General features: G+C 37.0%; 1 protein-coding gene across 6 annotated transcripts in view; it reads right to left on the minus strand.

Moving 5' to 3' along the window:
- FNDC3A (fibronectin type III domain containing 3A) overlaps nt 1-24,408 on the minus strand; it is a 212,131-nt gene that overhangs the window by 96,218 nt on the left and 91,505 nt on the right. For all 6 annotated transcript variants that reach the window (XM_035297891.3, XM_078357623.1, XM_035297894.3 and 3 more), the window contains one exon: nt 20,073-20,148. In XM_035297891.3, coding sequence (XP_035153782.1) covers nt 20,073-20,148 — 76 coding nt within the window. The remainder of the gene's footprint in view (nt 1-20,072; nt 20,149-24,408) is intronic.

The raw sequence follows: 24,408 nt of genomic DNA on the forward strand, positions 1-24,408 counted from the left end.
ACATTCACTGCAGATGATACAAAAGCATGTAAATGAGATTATATAAATTCATGGCAGTTTATAATGTTACGTAAGTATTCTCTGGACATCCTAGCCTCATCCCAGCTATGCTTCCGGAAAAAAATTACAAAGGTTTGCCCCTGGGTTAGAATGCTTAATTCATACTTCCCTGAATCAAAAAATAGGCAGAAGTTACTACAAGGCTAAACTAAGGTAAATCTCTGTGTCTGTAATTCAGTTGTCCTTCTCACCAAATACCCTTCTAATGAAGCTAACTTTGGAGAGTCTGGTTTTTATTTTTAATAAGGAAGGTGTCCTTTCTAGACATTCTTTCACAGTGTTAATAAAATAAATCCTCAAGGAATAAAGATTCTCTGCCTGAGTTTCTTTTATATTTTATTTTATTTTCTTAGGCTAGTCAAGTGAAGCAGTGGGAGTGGAAAGGAAACAAAGAAATCTGTAACTGGGTGTGATCCATTAGTTGTAAACACCACTGCATTTGGACCACCGGGTTTCTTATCTATCCCGAGGGTCAGAATTCTTTAAGCTAGTTCTATGTTTATGATATTAAATTTAGATATTTCTTTTCTTCCACTCCCTTGATTTTCAGAAAACTGATGGACTATAATGATGTACTGAGAAGCTTGGTATCAATATATCATTACAGTATGTCTGATTGTTTGGTTTTTACTACTTTAAAAATCCACTTATTGGCCAGGCATGGTGGCTCAGGCCTGTAATCCCAGCACTTTGGGAGGCTGAGGCAGGGATCATGAGGTCATGAGTTCGAGACCAGTCTGGCCAAAACGGTGAAACCCAGTATCTACTAAAAATACAAAAATTAGCTGGGTGAGGTGGCAGGAGCCTGTAATCCCAGCTACTCAGGAGGCTGAGGGAGGAGAATCACCTGAACCCGGGAGCTGGAAGTTGCAGTGAGCCGAGATCATGCCATCGCACTGTAGCCTGGCCGACAGAGCGAGACTTCGTCTGGGGTGGGGGAGGGAGAATCCACTTATCTGCACCGAAAACATTATGGTATATCATTTTCCTGAGCCTGGGGTGAGGGAGGGAGAATCCATTTATCTGCACCAAAAGCATTATGGTATATCATTTTCCTGAATGAGCTTAGGGTCTTAATTAAAAAAAAAAAAAAACCTATACATTTTAGAAAGTTGGATTAAACAATTTAAAAGGGGTTGAAACATCACTTACATAATTAGTTATGAAATTTATGTTGACATTATCAAATTATATGGAAAGTATAAAGAAAAACCTCTTATAATCCTACCATACACTTGGAGGCAATGTGCCAAAATTATTTTCTATTGTCCATGCAAAGTAATGTTTTTTTCTTATTACAAAATAGTTAATTCTATTGATATCCTTAATAATATATAATCAAATAAATGGTCCAGATTAAACCAAACCCCTAATTTAAAAAACTTTTTAATCTTCCATTTTTGAGAGAAAAAGAATAGAGCAGTCTCACCCTCTAAGTGCCCTCTTAGAAGTATTTTTCAGTACCTGGATTGGTTTGGATGCTCCTGATATATGCTTCCATAGTGCCTTTTCTTTTTCTTTCTAAATCACAACACTTCTCTCACTTCACTGAATTCCTTAATCTTCTATCTTTCCTAGGAGACTGTAAACTTCATGGAGGTCAGGGATACAGTCTATGTTGCTTACCACTAAATCTCCAGTGTTTTGAAATAGTGATTGCACTTATTAGGTTAAGAATTATTTACATAAAGTAATTGGTCTAAAAAGTAACCCCAGGCCATATTCTAATCTAGATTCAACTCTATCTTCTACATAATCTTCAACTATATAGTACAATCAGTATTAGTAATACTTAATGATTTAGGGCCCTGAAAGACTGAATTATTTTCAGTATATTCTGCTTACCATGGCTGAATTTCTTATTCTGTAAATATTTTCAGTAAAATAAGCTGGAAAAGGGCTTCTGGTTTTCAGTTAATCAGAAAGGTATTTTATAAAGACACTCATGCTTAGGTGAAGGTTTAAAGCACACAGTTTTTATGCCTATAGTTATTAACTCTAATACTATCATCTTTAGCAAAAATATCTTAAAACTAGTTGATGAAGATTTCTTTCCAAAAACCATTTAGGGTAATAAAATTAAGGTATTTCTTAAGTATAAATGAAGAAAGAGCCTTTTTCAAACTCTCATATTCAGTGTGTTTTAAAAACATAAAATCTGGTATAATTCACTCCTCACAATTCTTTTAGTGGAATCACTCCTCAAAAAAAAATAATAAAGAGAAATAAAACATGTTATCCCAATGCTCTGAGGAAAAATAACATCTGAATCAAAAGCAAAAGAGATTCTGTTTGCCCCAGCATCATGCAATATAAATCATGTAAAGCTAAATGGCACTTTTTGTTAGGGATAGTCTTGAGGTTCAGTGATAAATTTATGAGTAGAGTTCTTGGTATAGTAATTTGGTTTCAGCTCTTTAGAAGTTAAGACATTAGTTTCAGCATTCAATTTTAAATGGCTTTGTGATAAGTATATTAAATATTTCAGAAAGCAAGTACATGGTTTAGAGGAACTAATGATTGTTGAACTATGAGTAGAATACCATCTTGGGTACTTTATGTTTGAGAAGTCACTGTAAGGTAATGGTTAAAAGTATGCAATCTGCAGCCAGACTGCCTGAGTTCAGGTCTCAGCTGAGTCATTCAGTAAGTGGTAACTAAAGGCAAATTATTAACCTGTGTCTCAATTTCTTAGTATACAAAATGAAGATAATAGCTAACTGAGAGTTTCTGGGAGGATTAAATAGGTTAATTACATTTAGAGTGTTTACCACACAAACTAGTACAGGAATTGCTCAATAACCATTAGCTAATATATATGCTAATTAAATAACAGTCACTTTTTCTCCCTTTCTTCATGACTTGAGGATCTATAAGGCAGTATCTTCACAACTAAAAATGACTAAGTGCCAAAATGAAGACAATTCTATTGTCACATGCCTAAAGTAAGTAAATTAATATTTAATGAATTTCTATATGTAAGGGGTAGTTCTACGTGTTGAGAGTGGAGGGGAATGTACCCTACAAAGAGTCTACTACCATTGTATCATGATTTTGTATCATAATCAGCTGAGAAAAGCTGATGTGGGCCTAGACATCTATATGTTTAAACTCCCCTATTGACTTTAAGATATCTTAGCGCAGGTAAAAATTATTTTTTAGAAATCAAAAAGACTTTCATTTGAGTCCTAGATCCACCAATAACTAGATATGAGGCTTTTTATGAATCTCAGGTTCCTCTCTTAAGATTTAAAGTTGATTAATGCAATCAATGCATACAACACATCTTGGCAGACAATGAGCACATAATTACATTATTAAAGATGGACTCTAAGACAGAAAAAAAAAGGCAAATAACAATATAGACCAATAAATAACATGCCAGATTAGAGATATAGGCCTGACAATATATATAACAGGAAATTAAGGAGAATTTTTTTTTTTTAGACATTGGAGTGGTCAGAAAGAGTCTCAAAATAAATGTAACTAATATTGGGTTTTGAATGACTGGAAAGACTCAGAGAGCTCTCACCCGTATGTGTGCATGCTCCAGTGTGATTTTTGTAAGAAGAAGCAAAGTGAACAAAGGTATAAAGCAGGTGTGATGGGTAATATGGAGTATCAAGTTGACTGGATTGAAGGATACAAAGTATTGATCCTTGCATGTCTGTGAGGGCAGGAGATTAACATTTGAGTCAGTGGGCTGGGAAAGGCAGACCCAACCTAAATCTGGATGGGCACAATTGAATCAGCTGCCAGTATGGCTAGAATATAAGAAGGCAGAAAAATGGAAAAAGACAGACTGGCTTAGCCTCCCAATCTACATCTTTTTCCCACACTGGATGCTTCCTGCCCTCGAACATTGGACTCCCAAGTTCTTCAGTTTTGGAACTTGAACTGGCTCTTCTTGCTCCTCAGCCTACAGATGGCCTATTGTGGGACCTTTTGATCAAGTGAGTTAATACTTAATAAACTCCCCTTTATACATATATCTATTCCAATAGTTCTGTCCCTCTAGAGAACCCTGACTAATATAGATTTTAGTATCAGGTGTGGTTCTAGAGGAACAGGATATTAAGGATGGAGTTCTTTCATTGGTTTTGGGGTTTTTGGAATTAGCTGCTTAATACGATTACACCGGAAATGCTAAAGACTCTACTTCGAATAGTATGGAGAACACTGATAGTCCTTAGCATAAACTGTTTAAGAGTTATACAGAATAAATACATTTCACACTCCTGATTTATTGCTCATGAGAAGCAAAGAGTTTAGTGACTCTATACATAATTCCTTTGACAGTATGTGCAGAACCAAGGAACATAATGAAGCTGACTGGTTGCTCCTAAGTTCAGTAGACAAAGTGATGAAAGGGATTCTGTTGTCTCCTGGCTTCAGAAGCAGATACTAAGCCTCTAATTTGCTAAAATTGCCCTGAATGAGAGTCTTATTTTCTGTAGAGAGAGCTGAAATTGTGGAAAAACAGACAAGCTCTTATCATGCCAGTGGCTGACCTGCAATGAAAGGTGCATGCAGAGTCTCAGCAAGTATCTACTGTTAAAGTGAGGGCACTGAATGGAGAAGAATGGGTCCCTGCGACTTGTGTAAACTGATGAACAGAATAAACAATTTCCCCATCCCCAGTAGTGGCAATATCCCCTCCCTGACATCAGCCTTTCTCCACCTTTGTCTGAGGAGATAAACCCTGGGCTGCCTGAGGCAACAGTGATGGCCTCCCCTGAGGCAGTTGACAGGTAAGATAATGTTGATTCTCCTCAGGGGCCACCCCCAACACCCCTGTTTGCTTCTAGTCCTGTAACTAAACTCCCCGCAGGACCCTAGAGGTTAGAGAGTGTGACCCATGACGAGCTGCACTACACTCAGAAAGAACTGCTTGAGTTTTCTAATTTATATAAACAGAAACCTGGAGAACAGGCAAGACTGGATATTAAGGGTGTGGGATAATGGTAGAAGGAACATAGAGTTTGATCAGGCTGAATTTATTGATTTGGGGCCACTAAGTAGGGACTCTGCATTTAGTGTTGCAGCTTGGGGAGTTAAAAAAGGTTCTAATAGTTCATTTGCCTGCGTGGCTGAAATACTGATTAAAAGATGGCCCACTGTGAGTGAGCTGGAAATGTCTGATCTCCCTTGGTTTAATGTAGAGGAAGGGATCCAAAGGCTTAGGGAGACTGAAATGCTGGAGTGGATTAGTTACTTTAGACCTAGGCATCCCAGCTGGGAGGGTCCAGAAGACATATCCTTGACCAATGCCTTCTGAAACAGATTTGTGAGGGCAGCACCTGCATCTTGGAAGAGCCCCTTAATTGCTCTTCCCTGTATGTTAGTGGAAACCACAGTCACTCAACTACAAACTCTACATACAATGGGAATAATTGGAGCCCAAGGTGGCAGGGGCCAAGTGGCATCACTCAACCATCGGGGCAAGGTGGGCATCAAGAGTGTAATAGACAGTACAGGCAAAGCGGCAATCAGAACAGTCTGACTTGTATAGAGCTCTGGCACTGGCTAATTAATTATGGTGTTCCTAGAAATGAAAATGATAGGAAGCCTACTGCATTCTACTTAATTTACAGAAAACTTCTAGGTCATATAGACAACAAACTAATTTAAATGATAAAAACAGAGAATCATGGCCCCTCAATCAATTTCCTAACTTGAGCCAGTTTACAGACCCAGAACCCCTTGAACGAAGAGGAGGCTGGGTCCCCTGGAGGAAGGACCCCACTACATTACCGACAACTTATGCACAGTAAATCTTTCTCCCAGGAGACCTCTGGCTTTTTACCAGGGTAACTGTGCATTGGAGCCAGCAAATTATGTAGTAAGTCTTCCTCCCATCCTTTCCCAACGAGACTTTGGCTTTTACTGGGGTAACTGCATTGGGGAAAGGCAAATTATCAGATATTTCAGGGACTACCGGATACTAGCTCTGAGCTTGACACTGATTCCAGGGTACCCAAAACGTCATTGTGGTCCTTCAGTTAAAGTAGGGGCTTATGGAGGTCAAGTAATTAATGGAGTTTTAGTTCAGGTCTGACTTATAGTGGCTCCAGTGAGTCCCCAGACTCATCCTGTGGTCATTTCCCCAATGCCAGAATGCATAATTGGTATAGACATACTTAGCAGCTGGCAGAACCCCCACATTGGCTGGTAAGGTGAGGGCTATTATGGTGGGAAAGGCCAAATTGAAGCCATGAGAGCTACCTCTACCTAGAAAAATAGAAAATCAAAAATATAATCCAATCATGACAGTAAAATTCATCATATTCACTGTCCTGGAAATTATGTAGATTATGTATAACAGAAGGCAATGATTGTGGGGGCCATCCTAGAATTCTCCCACTACATTATTTAAGTTCTGGATTTAGGTCTCTGCTGCTTTAAAAATGTTTTTTGATAAATATAAAAATTTACTAAATTAATCTTTTTAATTGTGGTAAAATACAGATAAAACTTACCATTTTAACACTTTTTAAGTGATTGATTCAATATTAGGTACATTTACATTGTTGTACAACTATCACCACTATCTAACTCCAGAACATTTTTCATCTTCCAAAACTAAAATTCTGTACCCATTAAATAATAACTCCCCACTTTTCCCTCCATCTAGTCCCTTGCTATTCTATTTTCTGTCTCTATGAATTTGACTATTTTAGATGCCTTGTATAAGTGAAATTATACAATATTTATCTTTTGTGACTGATTTATTTATTTCACTTAACTGCTACACACTTTTGAACTTAAATATTAATACACATGAAAAAAATACTACTGTGTGCAGTGCCTCATGCCTGTAATTCTAGCACTTTGGGAGGCCATGGCAGGAGATCTGCTCAAGGCCAGGAGTTCAAGACCAGCCTGGGCAACATAGTGAGACCTGGTCTTTACTTAAAAAAGAAAAGAAAAAAAAAAAAAGAAGAAAAAAAGACTGAGAAGGAGGTGCTAGTGTGGTAGGAAAAAAGCCAGGAGACTACATAAACTGTAGAAGGACAGTCAAGAGAACAGTGTCCAAGAAGGAGGAAATAGACATTGGGTTAAATATACCGGGTTAAATATACTGGGTCGAATGCTGCTGGTTCAAATAATACACTGAGGTCAAGCATGCTGAGAAGTGAGAACTGACCACTCATTCTGGCCAGAGAGAGGTTACTGGTGACCTTGACAATAGTGTAACAACCATTCAATCTACAAGTACTACTAGTATATGATCACAACAGTTACTACTGTTATGAATTATTTTCCCATAGTATGGGAATTCTGGAGTGAAGCTGAGTGAAATAAAACTGTGACCAAACATGATTTCTTTGATGGCAGTTTCCAAGTAATTTTATGATGAGGTGGAACTTAAAAAATATTTTGAGAAAAAAACACAGGTAGTAGAAAAAATAAGACATTCCCTGTATCTACTGAGATCATTTATTCAATTATCAAATATTTATTAACTGCCTACACAGTGCCAGGAATAAATTCTATTATAATTGAATGTTTCCTTAATTGTTCACATATATAGGCTAAAAATGTTTAGATATTAGAAAAATTTGCAGTGGTCCATAAACATAGTATGTCTATTGGGCTAATCTTAACCTAAGCAAATAAGCAATGAAACTAACTCCAATCAACGCCTTTAGAATATTTGATTCTAATAAAAATCTGATCACAGCATTCTAAGGAGAAGAAAATGTCTGAGAAATCAAGAGCAGATAGCAACACCTTTGTCTACAGAAAAATAGCTTTCTAAATTATCATCTATTACCTAGAATATAACAACTACTTTTACATAAAGATAATTGACCACATATATGGTCATCTAATTAATAAAACCAACCAATGTCCCCCCTCATAAAAAACATGTTGCCACGGATCCTGGAGAGGATGTGGAGAAATAGGAATGCTTTTACACTGTTGGTGGGACTGTAAATTAGTTAAAACATTGTGGAAGACAGTGTGGCAATTCCTCAAGGGTCTAGAACTAGAAATGCATTTGACCCAGCAACCCCATTACTGGGTATATGCCCAAAGAATTACAAATCATTCTATTATAAAGACACATGCACATATGTTTATTGTAGCACTGTTCACAATAGCAAAGACTTGGAACCAACCCAAACGACCATCAATGATAAACTAGATAAAGAAAATGTAGTACATATACACCATGGAATACTATGCAGCCATAAAATGGGGTGAGTTCATGTCCTTTGTAGGGACATGGATGATGCTGAAAACCATCATTGTCAGCAAACTGACACAAGAACAGAAAACCAAACACCACATGTTCTCACTCATAAGTAGGAGTTGAACAATGAGAACACATGGACACAGGGAGGGGAACATCATACACTGGGGCCTGTTGGGGGGTGGGGGTGCTAGGGAAGGAACAGCATTAGGAGAAATATCTAATGTAGTTGACAGGGTGATGGATGCAGCCAACCACTATGGCATGTGTATACCTATGTAACAAGCCTGTATGTCCTGCACATGTATCCCAGAACTTAAAAGTACAATTAAAAAAAGTTTTAAAAAAATTTGCTCAGTAATTACCAAGACAAGTCAATCCACTAAATGGAAGAACTAGTGCAACTGATTTTTGAAAAGTAAGTTGAAATGATTGTTCAATGGAACTAACTGCTCAGTTCAGTCAGAGTGGGAGAGGCTAGGTTCAGCCTAGCTAGGTTCAGCCTAGGTACAGACAGCTGCAGGTTAAAGCTATGTTTAGAAAAGCAGAGGTACAGTTATTAAGGATCAAAGATGCAGGAGAGCAATGGGGTTAAGAATGGAGTGAGGAAGAAACAAACAACAACAAAAAAGTTGCCATCTTATTCTACTTACTCATATTTATTTTACAATGGCTTAGTATTAGATATTCAAAGGGCAACTTCTAAAATCAAACTAAGTGGAAACTGCCTGAGATACACAGTTCTTAAGAATTAGCTTAAAATCTGCTTAAAATAAAAATCTTGTGTAGCTCTTTTGACTGTAAACTTTTGACTCTTGTAAAACATCCAAATTCATATTTCTTGTCTTTAAAATTATCTAATCTTTCAATTTTTTACCTATTTCAAGTCAATTTGCTTTTCTAGCCTCCTCATTTCTTGCTTTTATCTAATTTTAGTAAGTGGCTTTTTTCTAAAAGGGAAAATTCAAAAGGAAGAAAGAATAGCACAAAAAGTAAACATTTTATATTCATATTTCTACCTATGTAATAAAATAGCATTTTGTGAGGCCAGTTCAAAAGAAGGCTTAGATCCTTTTATGTGCATTTTAGTCACTAAATGATATCAAAATTCCAGAATGCAAAAGGTTTGTGAACATTTATTGAAAAGCTAATATAAGACATTTTACACACTCATCTTTTTGGATCTTAATTTCCTTTTGTCATCAGTCATTAAAAAGAAATTTTATTCAAGATTTTTGTTGCTTATTGTAATAGCATTCACTAAACAGGCTTAGATTTTATACTTCCAAGAGAATAACTGTAACAGTGATATTTATTTATTAGAAACATGAAGAATTGACAATTCAATTTCCCTATATTTTCCTTTCAAACATAAATATTGTAGTTTTCTCTTAACTAAGTTTTAAATAACATATTTTCTCTTGAAAAGTAACCTTTAATAGCTTTCTGGGACAGCCTGGGACTATTACACACTGTACTCAGAATGAATCACAGTAATTCACTTAAATTGAAATGGGCCGAATTTATGAATGGATGATCTGTTACAATTCACTTTTATAAACATGACTCATTAATGTTTCAAAGCTAGTGTTTTGAGTGACTCTAATGAAACTGATGTTTTCATATTAAAAGGGGAAGTATAAAGAGGAAATTTTTAAATAACATCACGATTTCTACCAGTATGAAAAATAGTTACCTATGCTTTAAAAAAATTTCTAACAGAAGTTAAGGTTGTTTAAATAATGTATAAAGGACAAACTTCTCCAAGGTTTAGTTTGCTAATTAAGAAAAAAGTAAATCGTCATGGAAATAAAAATCGATCACATATGGTTTTGACTTGAGTTACTTATAATTTCAGTAGAACTCAGTTCAGTCTGATTTGCTGTAATGCAAAGTCAGTGGGCAAAAGATAACTAGTAGTATTGTAAAAAATTCTTACATCAATTTTTGTATTATTAAAATAATTAAGGTATGGCATATAATTAATATAGTTATGAATATGTAACTCCTTGAGAGCTGGTAGGAACTTGTAGAATCTAAACTGCCCTAGCCCACCCTCATTTCAGCATGTGCACATCATCAGCCAGAATTTAAGTAAACTACCTAAGGCAATAAATTAATAGCATTTTAGGCTTGTGATGAACCTTAAAAGGCATGAACTTAATCCCCTCAAGAGAAATGAACCACATTCTATAACACCACCATTAAGTGAAGAGCCAGCAGATACATTACCACGTACAAAGGTTGATGGGAGAGGCTGGGTGTAGCGGCTCACACCTGTAATCCCAGCATTTTGGGAGGCTGAGGCAAGCGGATCACCTGAGATCAGGAGTTCAAGACCAGATGGGCCAATACGGTAAAATCTCATCTCTACAAAAATACAGAAATTAGCCAGGCATGATGGCGAGTGCCTGTAATCCCAGCTACTTGGGAGGCTGAGGCAGAATTGCTTGAAACAGGGAGCTGGAGGCTACAGTGGGCCAAGACTGGACCATTGCAATCCAAACTAGGTGACAGAGTGAGACTTCATCTCAAAAAAAAAAAAAAAGAAAGGATGGATGGGAAATTCATCACTCCTAACCCTCCTTTGACATCTCTATTACAAAGTTGTTCTTCATGCTAAGCTAAACTGTCTTCTTTTAATTTCCACCCACTGGTTCTAGAACCCAGGTCAATTTACTCCCAGACCTGTGCCTTTAACAATGCACCACTAATTCTGTCACATAGTCTATTTTTTCTTTAAAGTTTTATTGTGAATTTAGGAAGAAATGGTATATGTGTAAATAGCTCATGCCTATTGTTATAGTAACTGCAGCAAAAGTTGTAGTGATTATAACATACAAAGCAATAGATACAACTTCTGATAAATTTCAGAAGCATTTCTAATATCAAAGCCCTGAAGTATCAAGAGTCATAAGGTTGAGGTGTCTCAGAGATTCCAAGATATCAGAGCAGGTTACTAGGAGTCTTACTTGCACAAGGACTCTACATTCTTCTCACCTCCCCAAAAAAGACATTCTGAGAGAAGAGGGCTTTGCTTATGTCTTATGGGCATAAGTATTTACACTAGAACATGCAAGAAGGACAAGGCCAGGAGCTCCAACTTTTGTAGGGCAAATAACTTACTATGAGGTAACAGAATTGTGATTCATGGGATAGAAGCTCAGGGGTTATAACTACTTAACAAAACACTGGCTCAAAACTACTTAACAAAACAAATCTAGGGACTTGCTAAAAAATGCTCTGCAAAGGAGGTGACAAGTATTTGAAAAAGTTGACTAACTGCAGGATTGAGGATTGTGTGGTTATAATCACCATAGCACAGAAATGGAGAAAATGGTTACTTATTCCTTGGGACATACCTTCCCTTATGTTCAAAAAGCCCTGTAATGGCAGGAAGAATTAGGATCAGGTTCTTGAGACCAGGTGAGAGCAGCAAAGCAATGAACAGCAGCAGCAATGAAAAGAAAAATGGGATAAAGGAGCTGACAATACTGCCCAGAAGCAACAATGATGGTTACTTCTTGAATGAGGGGACATTAGAAACAAGAAAGGATAAATAAACCCTTCTGGCAGAAACAGCCATACCAGCAACAACAATGAGGAGAAAACATTGATAACTTCTGAGAAGCTGGTCTGAGCCACTTGAAACCAAAAGGTTAGCAATAGGACTTCTAGGTGGAACCTGATCAAACTAACTCTAGTAGGTGAAGAGGTTCACAATCAACACACTGTAGTATTGTTAATTAGGTTCTCATCTTCCCTAAGTAGGGTGAGGTATGACAAAAGATAGGTGACACCTCTCAGAAAACTTGAATTCACCTTGATACTTTTTCTACACCTAAAAGTCAAATAAAAAAAAAATAAGCATAAACCCAGAATTTTTGGTCAAATGATCATCAGCCAGGTGATATCTGTGGCTCACCATTTATATATTTAAATCAATATTTTCATATAATTACATAATCTTAAATAGTGCTCATATTTGAAGACTCTGAGCCACTAAAATATCCCCGAGTATGAAAAGTGTGTTTTTGGTATATAACAGTTGCCAAGTAAGCAAGTACTATACACAAATAAAAATATTTTAACAGTTCATTTTAACATATTGACAGAATACCCACTAAGCAAAAGGCATTATTTTAGTACAGATGATCAGAGATGAAAGAGAAAATTTCTGTTGTTAAAGAAACAAGATGGAAGATAATATTCCACTCCACTTAAATACGGTTTTTGTATCAAAATAAAGACAGCATCATTATTCCTGCCCCTATAAGATTCAGAAGAGTAGTGGAAATTTCTCTCTCAAGTATATATTTCATCAGTAGTGGGTATTAATAAATTAACTAGTTGGTATACTATTACTAGGTCTACTATGAGCAATAACCATTTACTAGCTCAATTATTTTATGAAATGTGCCTGTGCACAGACAGACTTGTTAAATTTAAGATTCTCATTCAGAGTCCTCATTCCCAGAATTAACTAAAGAGAACTCAATTTAATTAACAGATTATTCTGGAATCAAAGTGTCTTTTGTTACAGTAACTGTTGGAATTCATCTAATCAAAATTATCTTTCTATGCTGGAATTACTTTTATAATATCATTCAACCAGTGTATGAACACATATAAAGATGGGATGCTGGTATAACAAACAACTCCATTTTTATACAGCCATAGCTGTTCTTCCCTGTGTCAAAATCTGCTTCCTTGGTGGGGTGGGGTGGTGCACGTGTCTGTAATCCCAGCACTTTGGGAGGCCAAGGTGGGTGGATCACGAGATTAGGAGTTTGAGACCTGCCTGGCCAATATGGCAAAACCCTATCTCTACTAAAAATATGAAAATTATCTGGGTGTGGTGGTGTGCGCCTGAGTCCCAGCTACTCAGGAGGCTAAGGCAGAAGAATCACTTGAACTTGGGAGGCAGAGGTTGAAATGAGCTGAGATCGTGCCACTGCACTCCAGCCTGGGAGTGAGACTCCATCTAAAAAAAAAAAAAAAAAAAATCTGCCTCATAACTCTCACCTCTTTATATCTAAATTCTGCTCTCTAAGGTGCAGAGAATATCATATTTCAAGTCACTGCCCTCTTTTCTATGTGAAACATCTGTCAAGCATTTCTATAGTGTTTTACAAAGATGATTTCATGCTTCTATCTCCTGGCTATCTTTCTTGGGACAATCCCAATTTGTCATACTTCTTTAAAACATGTTAAAGGTGGGCATGGTGGCTCACGCCTGTAATCCCAGCACTTGGGAGGCCGAGACAAGTGGATCACCTGAGGTCAGGATTTTGAGACAAGCCTGACCAACGTGGAGAAACCCCATCTCTACTAAAAATACAAAATTGCCCAAGTATGGTGGTAACGTGTCTGTAATACCAGCTACTCGGGAGGCTGAGGCAGGAGAATTGCTTGAACCTGGGAGGCAGAGTTGAGGTGAGCTGAGATAGCATCATTGCCTTCCAGCCTGGGCAACAAGAGCAAAACTCTATCTCAAAAACAACCACCACCACCACCAACAACAATAAATAAACATGTTAAAAGGATACTATCTAAACCAGCATATATCACCATCCTTTTCAAACTTGCATTTCTATTTTTGTAGTCCAAGATTTCATTTGTTTTCTCTTTGCAAATGTGGTTCAATAGATGACTCATATTTAGTTCCAGTTCTAGTTCTGCTAAAATAAGCAAGTACTATTCATAAAGTTGTCTTCTCTTGCACTGCAGTAGACACTGTCATTTGTTTTAGTGCATAGAATCTGATGCTCCTTTGTGTGTTTGAGGAGTCTCCTTGGTATGAGGTAAAGAGCATCACTCCTACAGGTGCTGATAGTTCGGCAGGCAGCAGGGGGTAGCTACACCATTCCTACTGCAGAAGTAGTATCTGTGCCAGAAGCAAGTAACACTGAGTTCTTAGTGGAGAAGGGGCAGGGGTACAATCATGGCATTGATGATGACTTCCTAATTAGACCAACTCTATGTGGATGCCCTTTTTACCCTAGTTAGGCTCTGACTTTTCACTCTAATACATCCCCAGATTGTATACTGTCTGACCATGCTGGGGATCCTACAACCCAGGTCAAGCTACCACTCCACATAGATGGCCTCCTCACTCTTATTTGAGCTCTGATTCCTCATGCTGGATCCCCAAGCATTGTATCAATGACTGCCGCCTCCTGCTCAAGTTCTTCTATGCCACGCTGTAGGCCTTCTTGAGGATACCCTCCTCAGCTTTATACGCTGACTCCCTATACCAGGCTGCCTTCTTGTGTGAATTCTCTTTTCATGCTGCTTGGGCTCTAACTCCCTACACTAGGCTAGTCTCTGATATGATATGGTCCTTACTCAATTAGGGCTCTGACATCTTACTCTGGGGAACTGCAGCTCACCTCTCCCAGTCCCACTAGTGCATTGTCTAAATTGTTCTGCCTTACCTAACAGCTTCAGGACTGAGCTATTAGGAAGGAAAAGAAACGGGGACAGGAGTCTCAACATCATCTTAAGCTCTTTGGTGTTTTATAGACAAGATTAAGTTTCAAAAAAGGAACCCCAACATATACACAGTATTACAGTACCTATGCAGTTAATTTTAAAAATCAAGATGTAGAACTTAATATTTACTCCTATTAAATTTTATCCTATCGGGTTTTTTTTTTGAGATGGAGTCTGCTTCTGTCACCCAGGCTGGAGTGCAGTGGTATGATCTCAGCTCACTACAACCTCCATCCCGGGTTCAAGCAATTCTCCTGCCTCAGCCTCCTGAGTAGCTGGGATTTTTACGTGTCAAGCAAGTAGATCTGTTATAGACAACAGATCATTTCTGTTGTCTATAACAGATCTACTTGCTTGACACATAGCCACTGCTTGACACATAGGCATTACAGAAGAAAAGAGAAAGAGTCGCATCTGCCTCTATAAGGAGGGTTTTTAGCTACAACTGTTGTCTATAACAGATCTACTTGCTTGACACATGGAAATGCTCCACCATGCCCAGCTAATTTTTGTAGCTTTAGTACAGACAGGGCTTCATCATGTTGGTCAGGTTGGTCTCAAACTCCTGACCTCAGGTGTTCCACCCACCTGCCTCCCAAAATGCTGGAATTACAGGAGTGAGCCCCCATGCTGGGCCTATCCTTTGTTTCTGACCTATCATTTTTTTTGATAGGTCAAAATGTTGATAAATGTTGACATTTATCAACATTAACAACTGTCTGACACTTAAGCATTTCATAAACAGGTTATTTATTTTTGTTTTAACAAAAGAGGTACTGATTTAAAATGCTCAGAAAGAAAGCCCTAGAGAACAAAATCCTGAATAACACAACATGAGACAAAGTTGTAGAGTGGCAAGAGTCTGATGACCTAATTTTATTTCATCTCCCCATAAAGGTATATAAGAAAGTCTGATAAATAAGTGTGAGGAAACAAAGGGTGCTTGTTTATTTATTTTTGCCCTTCACTGAATACTGAGTTCAGTGAATGGATTAAGTAAGTAATGGATTAAGACTATAAGGACTTTGTTTTTGCTGAAATGCAACTGTAGAAGCCATATTGCAGAAAAATTATAACGTAGATGTGGTTAAACCATCGTCAGTGTAATTAGAGACTGTATATCTGATGCGGGCCTTGGGTTCTATGGTTTCACAGATGGAAATAGTATATCTAAAAAGGTACAGCCTAATAATAATCTCTATGACAAAATTATGTTCTAAGTCTTACATGATGTGTATACACACATACACTATTTACATAAACAAGCATAAGACACGATATATAGTGAACATAATCTGGCTGATAGAATAGTAACTGGCAAAGTCTGAACTTAAACCCAAGTACCCTTGTGCTTAACTACAGCCCTATTAGATTAAAAGCATTAATTAATCAACAATATTTTTGCTTGTCTTTCTAAAACATAGTATTTGAAGGGACCAGAGCATAGAAAAATTATTTAAGCATAAATGGTCTGTATATTTTTCGCTTTTTATAATTTTCTCTCTTACATGTTGTGGAATGGAATCACACCAAAGAAGTGCCAAAACAATGCAAAATGCCTAGATAGCTAATAAATTCTTACTTGTTAGCCCCATTTATTCATTTTGAGGCATTACAGAAGAAAAGAGAAAAAGCCATATCTGCCTCTTTTAAGGAGGGTTTTTAGCTACAACTGTTGTCTATAACAGATCTACTTGCTTGACAAATAGAAATGCTCAAGAAACATGTTTTTTTCTCTTCTTCACTCACCTTAAACATTTATTGAGAGTCTCTATGTGCTGGGTGCTATGCAAAGCGTTAGGGCTACAAACATATGTAAAAAATATCTGCCTTCAATGGTTTCTGTATGTGTGCCTATGGCTAAAAGAGAAGAGAAACTGAAGCAAGGGCTTCACAGAACAGATGATATCTAAAGGAGGATATCAATTTATCATCAGGAAAGCTAGCTCTACATAGGATTCTTAGTGTTTACCACATATGCTCTATGAAATATGCTTCTATGACCTTCCCAGTAACCCAAATTTAGAAACTTACCTAATTCCCTATTTTTCATAACTCTCCACAAAATAAAACTAAGAAAGGTAGTCTTTAGTACATGCTACAAAGATCTATTAATATAAAACCTAGAATTTTCCCTACTCAATAAATTTTTACATTTATGCATACAAGTAACTAGGCAAAAATACTTAATTTTCATAGACTCTCTCATCATACAAGACAATCTGTTGATATGCTATCAAAGCACTTCACTGTAAAACTATAACAAGGTAGATCATTTCAAAACACCTCTCAACAGAGAAAACCTGAGGCAGACTCAAGATAGTACTCTCATTTCAAAAGTAATCAACTATTTAAGTTAAAGCCAGTGAATACTGGTTAAAGAAGAAAAAAAAATGAGGTATGGGTTCATACCAGGCAATATAAACAGACCTAACCAATGACCAGAATGGAAAAGTAGCAAAACAGAAGACTACACACTTTTAGATATTTAAGAGTGGTGCATTATCCAAAAGGACATGAAATAAGGTAAAGAACTAAGGGCACACAGACATCAAATTCTGAAGAGGACTCAGAGAGAATGATATGGGGCAACTAAAAAATAATTAAATCAAAAGAAGTAAAAGTATTTTTACTTCTTTTCATTAAAAATCTGAAAACTGTATTTTTTGAAACAAATATTGGGCCAGGTGCAATTGTCCATCCCTGTAATCACAGTGCTTTGGGAGGCTGAGATGGGAGGACTGCTTAGTCCAGGAGTTTGAGAGTGTCTTGGGTAACATAGTGAGACCTCAACTCTATGAAAAATTAGCCAGGCATGGTGGCATGCACCTGTAGTCTACACATTTACAACCATCTGATCAAACCATCTGACAAAAACAAGCAATGGGGAAAGGATTCCCTATTTAATAAATGTTTTTTTGATAAACATGCAAGAATACACAGATACAAAACAATGCTATTCTCATATGAATGGGTTTGGTGGAAAGGCAAAAAGGAATAGTCATTAAGAATATAAGCTTTGAGGGTGGTGGGGGGCAAGGGGAGGGACAGCATTAGGAGAAATACCTAATATAGATGATGGGTTGATGGATGCAGCAAACCACCATGGCACATGTATACCTATGTAACAAACTTGCACGTTCTGCAAATGTATCCCAGAACTTAAAAGTATAATTTTAAAAAAAGAGGGGAAAAATTAATTTTAATTACTGAACTAATTACTTTTCTGAAAAAAGTAAGATCTATTTCTTCTTTGATTAAACAGATTGGACAGCCTAGGTAAAATGGGGGAAAGACAGGAGGTTTGCCTGGCCTAGACAGTCTTGCTTTACATCAGTTGTCCTGAAATAAGTGCTAGAGTCCTTTCACTCTTAAAAGTATTCCAGTTTGAAAGATGACAAAGTATATGAACACCTCACCTCTAATGCTCTTTTTAAATTTAATTTTATTTTGAGACAGGGTCTCACTTTGTCACCCAGGCTGGAGTGCACTGGTATGACCATAGCTCATTGCAGCCTCAGATTCTTGGGCTCAAGCAATCCTCCAACCTTAAGTCTCTTGAGTAGCTAGGACAGCAGGCATGTGCCAGTATGCCTAATTTTTAAATTTTTGGTAGAGACAGGGTCTTGTTCTGCTACCCAGGCTAGTCTCATATTACTGGCATCAAGAGGTCCTTCTGCTTTATTCTCTCAAAGCACTGGGATTACAAGCATGACCCACTGCACCTTGTCTTCCCTTTTTAAAATAAAGCAGTAACTATCAATTAGGTACCGAATATGTAGAAGGCCAAGAATTAAAGGGGATACAAAGAAATGTAAGAAATGATATGTGTCCTCAAAGTGCTTAGACCTTACTTGGAGAGACTGAATAAACATTTTATGTTAAGCAATACAAAATTTAAATAACTTTAAAAATACAACTAAAAGAAGTATTACAAGATGGCATAGTTATCTGGTAAATGAATAGTGTAATAATTGGTATGATGGGGTTTCACAAGTGATGGGGATCACTTTGTATTAACAATAACACTACAGCACTCACCCCATTTATTGAGTGACTTATATGTGCCAGGATGGTTTAGAGTACATTACATGCATATTAGGAACCCTCACAATTATCCTATAAGGTGTATTATTGAAAGGGATGAGAATTTTACTGATGAGAAACGTACTTACAGAGAGCTAGGTACAGTGGCTCATGCCTGTGATCACAGCATTTTGGGAGGCTGAGGTGGGAAGATCATCGAAGGTTAGGAGTTCAAGACCAGCCTGGCCAACATGGTGAAACCCTAACTCTACTAAAAGTGAAAAAATTAGCCAGGTGTGGTGGTGGGCGCCTGTAATCCCACATACTCGGGAGGCTGAGGCAGGAGAAATGCTTGAACCCAGGAGGCAATGAGCTGAGATTGAGCACTGCATTCCAGCCTGCATGACAGAGTAAGACTCTATCACAAAAAAAAAAAAAAAAATAGTACTTACAGAGGTTAAGTAACATGTACAAGGTGAGGTAGCTAGTAAGCAGCAGAGCTGGGATTTAAGCCTAGGTTCTTTCTCTAATTCTAAAGCCATCACCTTTTTATTGCTCTTATCTTCACATAAAAAGGTGGTTCTCAACTGGGGGCAATTTTGCCCCTCAGGGAATAATGGGGATACCTAGAGACTTTTCTATTTGTCATAAATAAATGAGTGAAGGTAAGGGCTAACGGGTAGAGGCCAGGAATTCCACTAAACATCCTACAATTCCCAAAACAGTCCCTTTGACCAAAGAACTGCCTGACCCAAAAGTCAACAGTACTAAGGAGACACTCACTAAACAAAGACTTTACAAAAAACCTGTTAAAGGTAGGACTAGAGCTCAGTCTTGAAGCACTGGTAGGATCAGGATAGGCTGGGGGTGCAGGAAAAGGGTGAACTCTAAATAAGGGAAAAAACACACAGCATAAGAGATGCAAAAGACAGTGAATAAGCCTCAGAAAAACTGAGGAAAAGCAATTTGAAGGGGAAGTGGGAACAAGACTGAAAAGCTGAAATAATCATTTTGAAAAACTAAGGAGACTGGCCTAGACTTGATAAAGATTCTGAAAAGGGAAGAGACATGAACAACATAATATATCAAGAATAATCAATATAATCAGAAAACCAGGGCAAACAGACTAATAAGAATGATACTACAATACTTAAATGCTAAGATATCCTAGAGTTTGTGCTTTTGTGTGGTGATAGAAAGAAGGAAGAAACCATAGGCATATACACTATTATGTATCATAAATTTTTGTGGTTTTTGGTCTCAAATGATTATTCTCAATTACCATTCTTACCTGTAATGCACTGAAACTGTCCATCTTCTCTTCTTATTGTAAATGCTTCCCCCGGATTAACTTGTACCAGAATAACCTTAAAAATGAGGGAAAGAAGTATTAATCAAAACAAAAAGAAAGCAAATCAGAATCTAAAAATAGTAACAGACCAGATCTGAGCTATTTAATCTTATCAAACTGGGAAGGAAAATGGGGACTACACATTTATGATGTGGGTTTGCTAAAAAAATATTGTATCACTTTTCTGGAGGTTAGACTTAAGCCAAAAGTCAAGGGAACAAAAAAACAAAGTGACACACTTTCATTGGAAAGAAAAGTCAACAAATTTCACTCTGAAACAAGATAGAGTCAAACCACAGAATATTTGGATCATCTAAGCAAATTTAATCAGTTGATAAGTATCATAAGCCACTGTGCCCGGCCTACAATTTATTACATCTTTACCCATTTCATCATGTCTGTTATAAGCTACTCTAGTCCAGCCAAACATACCTTCCTGCCTCTACACTTTTGCCGATAAAGTCATCACTGAGGTTATTAAAAAATAGTGACACTGTTTTTTGGATAAACATGCAAGAAATACAGATGTAAAACAATGCTATTCTCATATGAATGGGTTTGGTAGAAAGGCAAAAAGAAATAGTCGTTAAGAATATAAGCTTTGAGGGTGGTGGGGGGCAAAGGGAGGGATAGCATTAGGAGAAATACCTAATGTAGATGATGGGTTGATGGGTGCAGCAAACCACCATGGCACATGTATACCTATTTAACAAACCTGCATGTTCTGCACATGTATCCCAGAACTTCAAGTATATATTTTTTAAAAGTTTTAAAGAAAGAATATAAGCTTTGAAGTAGCTCTGATCTTGGCTTTCAATCTGCTTCACTACTTAAGAGCTACTTAAGTCTTTGTTGCCTAGTCTGAAAACTGAGATCTATAATAATTATATGGCAGGGCTGTTGAAGGATTAACAGATAACATATATGTATATACACAGTAAGCAGCAATAAGTGAAGCCTATTATATATTTTTTCAATAAGTGTTTCTTGGGCATCATAAATGTCAGATACTCTTTATATTATCTAACAATAAACTAAATGTATGAGACATCTACTCTAGAGAACTCAGAAGAACTAAAACAACTTTTTTCCAGATTGCCTTGAGAGTTAGTTCAGAAGTCACAAACGAAAAAGTCTGTTTTATTCTTTTGTCTCTGACTCAAAATCTTATCTGCTAGGCTTGGCTCCAAATGACTGTTTTAATAACCAAGATGAATACTGGTAAACAGTATCTTTTCTTAGAATTTTCAAAGGTATTTATAATTTGGCATTTTTCTACTCATCCAACTAGGTCTGCCAATGGAACTAATAGAACTCTTGAAAGAACAAAGAATCTTGTCACTGAGATACCCAAAACAATATATTGTAGTACTTATTATATACTCAATAAATCTTTGTTGAGTAGGAGAATAGTAAGTAACATTCATTTAGCATAAACTTGAATGTTCTTAAGAACGCTATCATACTGGCCAGACAACTTTATAACATTTTTACAAGCTGCTTGGCCTTGTACTCTAATTGTAGTATTTCTTATAAATGTCTGAGAAAATAAATTTTTTTATGTTATGTATTTTTTAAGTTATAAAACTGAGATAGTCATGGAAATACACAATGTAAATGAAATACACAGAGTAAAAGGTCCCCTCTGCCCCCCATTCCTTTTCAAGTTCAGAAACCATCATATTTAAACATAAAATCATTATGTTTATCTTTCCAGAAGCTTATTATGTAGGCAGAAATACCTCCCTCCCCTAATAAACACCATTTTCTTATCTTTTCTTTTTTTTTTTTTGAGACAGCATGTTGCTCTTGTTGCCCAGCCTAGAGTGCAATGGTGAGCTCTTAGCTCACTGCAACCTCTGCCTCCCGCTTCCCAGGTTCAAGCGAGTCTCCTGCTTCAGCATCCCGAGTAGCTGGGACTACAAGCACATGCCACCACACCTGGCTCATTTTTATACACACCATTTTCTTTAAACACAAGATCTTACTGGCCATACATATTCAGCAAGAATTTACTGAAATCCAACAATGTAGTATATCTTGTTCTAGGTTGATATAAGTGAACAAGATAGGCAGAACCTATCCCCTTGTAGATGATACATTTTAATGGAAAAGTGGCAATAAACAGATAAATAGGTATGTAACATAAATTAGGAAGTGTGATTACACTGGTGGTCCCCAGTGAATCACACCTCCTGGTATTACATATTGCATAGTCCTCAATACTAACTCTGGGCTTGGCCATGTGATTTGATTTTCTTAAGCCCTCAGATACTGGTCCCTGTGACTCTTGGAAAGTGTCCTCTTGGGTTCCTGAGCTACCATGTAAAAAAGGTCCAGATCCTCTGCCCACAAAGATGGGGAGAGCTGCCTGACCAGCCCATTGCAGGTTTCCAGCTCCAGTTTACTCTGTATGTCTTTAAGTAGGTGAATGATTCTAGGCAAGACCATTGGAAAGATTGCCCAGTTGAGCTCTGCCCAGAGAGCAGAAATAGAGCAAAGAAATGGTTGTTGATTTGAGGCACTAAGTTTTGAGTTGGTTTGTTACAGAACAATAAATAACTTGAATCAGGAATTGAAAAGTAAGATGAATTTTTTCACTCAGAAAAACTTTCCACAGCAGTATATAGATGTACTCCTTCATTATATTGTAAGCTGATGCAGAAGATCTCCACAGGACTATCAACATGAACAGTCAGCATGCTTCATAGCCTCCTGCCTTGCAACCTGTTTTTTCCTGAACCCTGTATGTTATGTGATCATCTCGACAGCTGGAATCAGCCACTGACAGACCCCAGCAACTTATATAGATGAACCTAAGTGAACTTTCCACATCACCATGCTATGAAGTCTCCACTCCCGGAGGAGCTATAGCTTCATCATCATTACATGCAACCTATATGCTGGCATAATGACTGACTGTGTCGGCAACACTGGGACCCCTCCTCTACATGTGATGATGTATCTTCTCCCTTCTCCACTGACCTTCCTGTCACTTTCCCTCAGGAAGACACTGCTTTGAACACTATTCAGTGTTCTCTTTCCTTATGATAGATAATACAACTTCTATTGATCAAAACCTGTGTTTTTGTGGACACTTGTTTGTTGCTTGCTAGGTCAACAAACCCCTAATTATTTTTGGGCGTGGTGGTGGCAATATTTCTATATTTGTCAGCAATCCTAACTTCTTTTTCCACAAACTATTTATTCATGTTCTTTACCAGTTTTTCAATTGGGTTGTTTGAATTTCTTCCACTGATTTGCAAGAGTCTTTTGTATGTCAAGGAAATGGGCCCTTTGCCATAATAACACAGATATTTTCTCCAGTTTTTCAAATAGAAAAATCTGTTTTGCTATACTAGAGTTTTATACTTCTATGCAGAATAATTATTTTATCGATATGTTTTCCTTTATAGCTTCTGGGTTTCATTTTATGCTGCTACGAAAAGAAAAACAGCTCAGAGCAGTCTGAGCTATGCGAGGCATGTAAAATTTATCAGGCCCAGAGAGATGTGAATATGGGACTTCAGTCACACGCTATGCACCCATGCCCAGGGGAAATTGTTTAAAGATACTTTGTTCCTGACTAACTGACTCACCCATTATCTTCATTTTCCTGGAATCTGTGATACAAGGAATAATGCATACCCAATCAATAGCTTATGTTATATTAATGTAATTTCTTGGAAACAATTTAGGAATTGCTTCTCTTCCTTTCAAAACGTACTTGTAACTGCTGCTAATTGGAGTCTACAGCCAGGGTAACTAGAATTCATCATGCTCTTGGGTTACAATCCTCGATCCTAGCCCAAATAAGCTCTACTTACATGAATTTTGCCTCAGCTTCTTCCTTTTAGGTCAACACTGTAAAGGACTTTATATTACATAATTATTTTTAAAAACATTTAGAGTTTGTTTCCTTTTAAAAACATATTACATCTCTGCTAAATCCAGAAGTTTTGTATGTATAAAAATGAGTTTTGGATTTGGCTTTAATGTTAGAAAACATGACCTCATTGTCTAAATTGCCAGAATTTCACATCCATTATATTCTCCCACAGTGTTTAGCAATGTAGTATAGTTAGGCAAGAAATGTTAATATTTACCAGATCAAATCCTTTCATGTACTAGTTCTACTGTGGAATTCCATAAAATACTAATAATTCCTGTAACAAAATCATTCACTATATAAAATTGTGAAAAAGAAATAAAACTAAGAAAACCAAATACGACATATTTAAAACTGATATTAAGTAAAAGTGAAGACAAACAGACC

This window comes from Callithrix jacchus, chromosome 1, assembly GCF_049354715.1.
Source record: "Callithrix jacchus isolate 240 chromosome 1, calJac240_pri, whole genome shotgun sequence".
In the NCBI taxonomy this organism is placed as follows: Eukaryota; Metazoa; Chordata; class Mammalia; order Primates; family Cebidae; genus Callithrix; species Callithrix jacchus.